Genomic DNA, 2,904 nt, shown 5'->3' with positions numbered 1-2,904 from the left:
CTGCGCCTCACACTGCACGACCACAACCAAACGGCTCGCAGCTCGGGGCAGCAGCAGCAGCAGCAGCACAGAGATAAGGTAAGCCTTTTAGATGGCTTCTTACTTATTTAAAATACCATTTTTCTGTATGTGTCAGCTCACGAAGATATGTTTTCATATTTACTGTATGTTTGTGTGGAGTTTTTTTTTGATGACTCAACCCAAGAGTGTCTTGATTCTGACTCAATATTTTTCCAAGGATGATCTCTTTCAATTTCGGTTGTGTTCCACACAGTGACAGCATGTTTAAGTATTATTATTTTAATCTTCAAAAGGTGTATTATGGTACTTACATGTTTGTATCCTCATTTATTCTTTTCCTTATTTATTTGAATTATTATTTATGATATAGTATAAACTGTAACTTTTATTTTGATCATGATTTTCCTTTTTTTCCATACTTTTTACATTATTTTATTGAAATTATTTTATCTATTATGTATTGTATATTTTAATCATATTCGCATATATTTTTTAGTCATTTTATCTTGTTTTGCTTGTTTGTTTACATCTATTTATGCCAATTTTATTTTATCGTTCTACATTTTAACTTTTACATTTTATTAACCTCACACCATTTGTTTTGGGGGCGGGGGTTTGGCCTTTGCATATTTTTTATTTTTTTTTACATTTTATTTTCAGATATATTTTATATTGTCTTGTGCATTTTGTTTTTTATCATTCGTTGCTGTTTCATCATCAGAGTGTAATGATCCATATTGCACATTCGGAAGCGTTTTAAATATTTCAATACAGCATTGAAAATCCCATTTTCTCACATTTAATAACATAGTTTGGTTGAGCTACATTCCTAAATTGTCATTGAGTGTGCGGATGTATTAGAAATGAAGTGACTTGCACGTTTCCATGACGGGGCAAGTGTTTGTTTGTGTGTGTGTATCTAAAGCGAGACATCTGCTTCCCATCAAGGGAGGCTCCCATATGTTCAATCCTCTGGACCTCTTGAGAAAATCGTCGTTCAGCCAAGACTAGTGCCGAAGTTGCGCCAGATTGTTGCATAACCTCTACGCGCCTCTTTCACCGTGTGTCCCTCCCTACCTCGTGGTGTTTCCAAGGAGAACATGAAGAGATTTGCATTGCCCATGACTCAACCGTGTTTCCCATTCCAGAGTTTAGTTTTCCTCCAAATGTTGTTTTGCAATATCTGTCCCAAACGGGTTGCGGCCCCTCCCCGGGTGATCTCATCAGTGTTTAATTCATTCCCATCTGTGAATATTTCAAATCACACCAATCTTGCTCATGCGATTTTCTAAATGGTCCGTCATCTTTTCTCCAGCCTGTCGGACGTGCGTTTGCGCTGGTGCAGCCCCCAGATAGGAGGGCGCTTCTGCCACCCGAACCCGTCAAATCTACGGAGGAGCAAGTTGAAGTCATCAAGGTGGGTGTGACATTACTGCCAAAGAAAAGTTGAAAACAAACCTTTTAAATCACGTTCAAGTATGAAAGGGCGGGAGTTCAAATCCCACTTCTGACATCGGTTTTCGTATCTTAATTACCCTGACCGGATGACTCAAGTGTCTGTCTGTATTCGGTCAATGAAAGTACAACCCAACACAAACCCTTGGAAGGAACCAGTCAACAAACAACTGAATATGTGAGATAGACCCTTGAGTTGGTCATGATGGCCGAGCCGTCGCTAAGGCGCTGCATTCAGGTCGCGGTGGAGGCGTGGGTTTCGGATCCCACTTCTGGCATCAGTTTTTTAATCTAGCTACCTTAACTGGATGAATCAAGTGTCTGTCTGCTTAGCTACATGTTTTATATTCATGAAAGTATCAACCAAGAAATGAACCAATGAGAGAAATAAGCAACTAACCCCACCGCAAAAAATAAAAAAATAAAAACCATAACATCGACTGCATTTGTTGTAGGTGTACCTCGAGGCCCGCAGAGAAGAAACTCAGAAACAGAATCAGAGCCTGAAGATGCTGTCAGATGAAGTTTCACAGATCCAAGAGGTCAGTCTCCTCAACGCCGAGTGACCGCTCATCATCCATCTTCACCATACTTTCAGTCACCTGCCCGTGGTGGCGTTTTTGCTTCCTGTTTGAAATGTTATGTCACGGCGCCCGCTCTCGTTTACACACCAAAACAAACAAGACGCAAGGTTTCACACAACCTGTTTGCATTCCAAACAGGTGCGATATTGCCTGAAGACACTGAGGGAGCAGATGGCGTCGAAAAATAAAGTAGGCAGCGCCGGCCCACCAGATGGCGCTGGTTTGCTTTCTATTCAATATGTCCAGTACTGTATTGTACAGTTAATGCAGAATAGCGCTTAACCGTCATCCTTTCTGTGTCCAGATTCACACCAACGGTTGGAAGGTCTCATCTCCCTTCAAGAAAATGACCTCTTCGAGCCAGAAAGGCGAAACCAAAAGTGTCGAGCAGGTGAGTTTTCTTTTGTTCTGTTCTCCAGTAAAGTAGTAAAAGGATCTCCGCACATGTAAACCGGGAAGGTGAGGAAATGAGGTTATGGTGTGTGACAGTCAGACACACCGAAACGTAACTGTAATTAAATATGAGAGGGGATTAAAACAAGGGTAAATATACACAGAGCACCTCAGGGGATGAGCTGCGAGCAGACATTGTCCTTCCTTGAGTTTCTTTTCAGGTCCTACCTATTGTCCCAGCATTCCAAAGATGCTTTGTCCCAGTCTAATGGTTTCCGTCTTCATCATTTAAGCCTTGTTAGCTCTCATTATTTGTCTACCGATTATCCCATTAGCGTTTCAGTGAGTCACAGCGAACAGGTCGCGATTTTAATGACGCACCACAATAACAACACGCCTGGTTTCTCCCGGGCCGAACCCGTGCCGTACCCCCCCCCCCCGCACCACCCTC

At 41.9% G+C, this 2,904-nt stretch overlaps 1 protein-coding gene across 1 annotated transcript in view; it reads left to right on the top strand.

The window, feature by feature from the left end:
- Nucleotides 1–2,904, top strand: part of tuft1a (tuftelin 1a) — a 20,805-nt gene that overhangs the window by 13,929 nt on the left and 3,972 nt on the right. Inside the window, exon 6 of the mRNA XM_019878682.1 lies at nucleotides 2,365–2,451. Within this exon, the coding sequence (XP_019734241.1) occupies nucleotides 2,365–2,451 (87 nt within the window). The remainder of the gene's footprint in view (nucleotides 1–2,364; nucleotides 2,452–2,904) is intronic.

This window comes from Hippocampus comes, unplaced genomic scaffold (assembly GCF_001891065.2).
Source record: "Hippocampus comes isolate QL1 unplaced genomic scaffold, H_comes_QL1_v1.1 scaffold315, whole genome shotgun sequence".
NCBI classification, from domain to species: Eukaryota; Metazoa; Chordata; class Actinopteri; order Syngnathiformes; family Syngnathidae; genus Hippocampus; species Hippocampus comes.
Note: the sequence above shows the minus strand (reverse complement) of the source record. Positions and strands in the feature narration are given on the sequence as shown.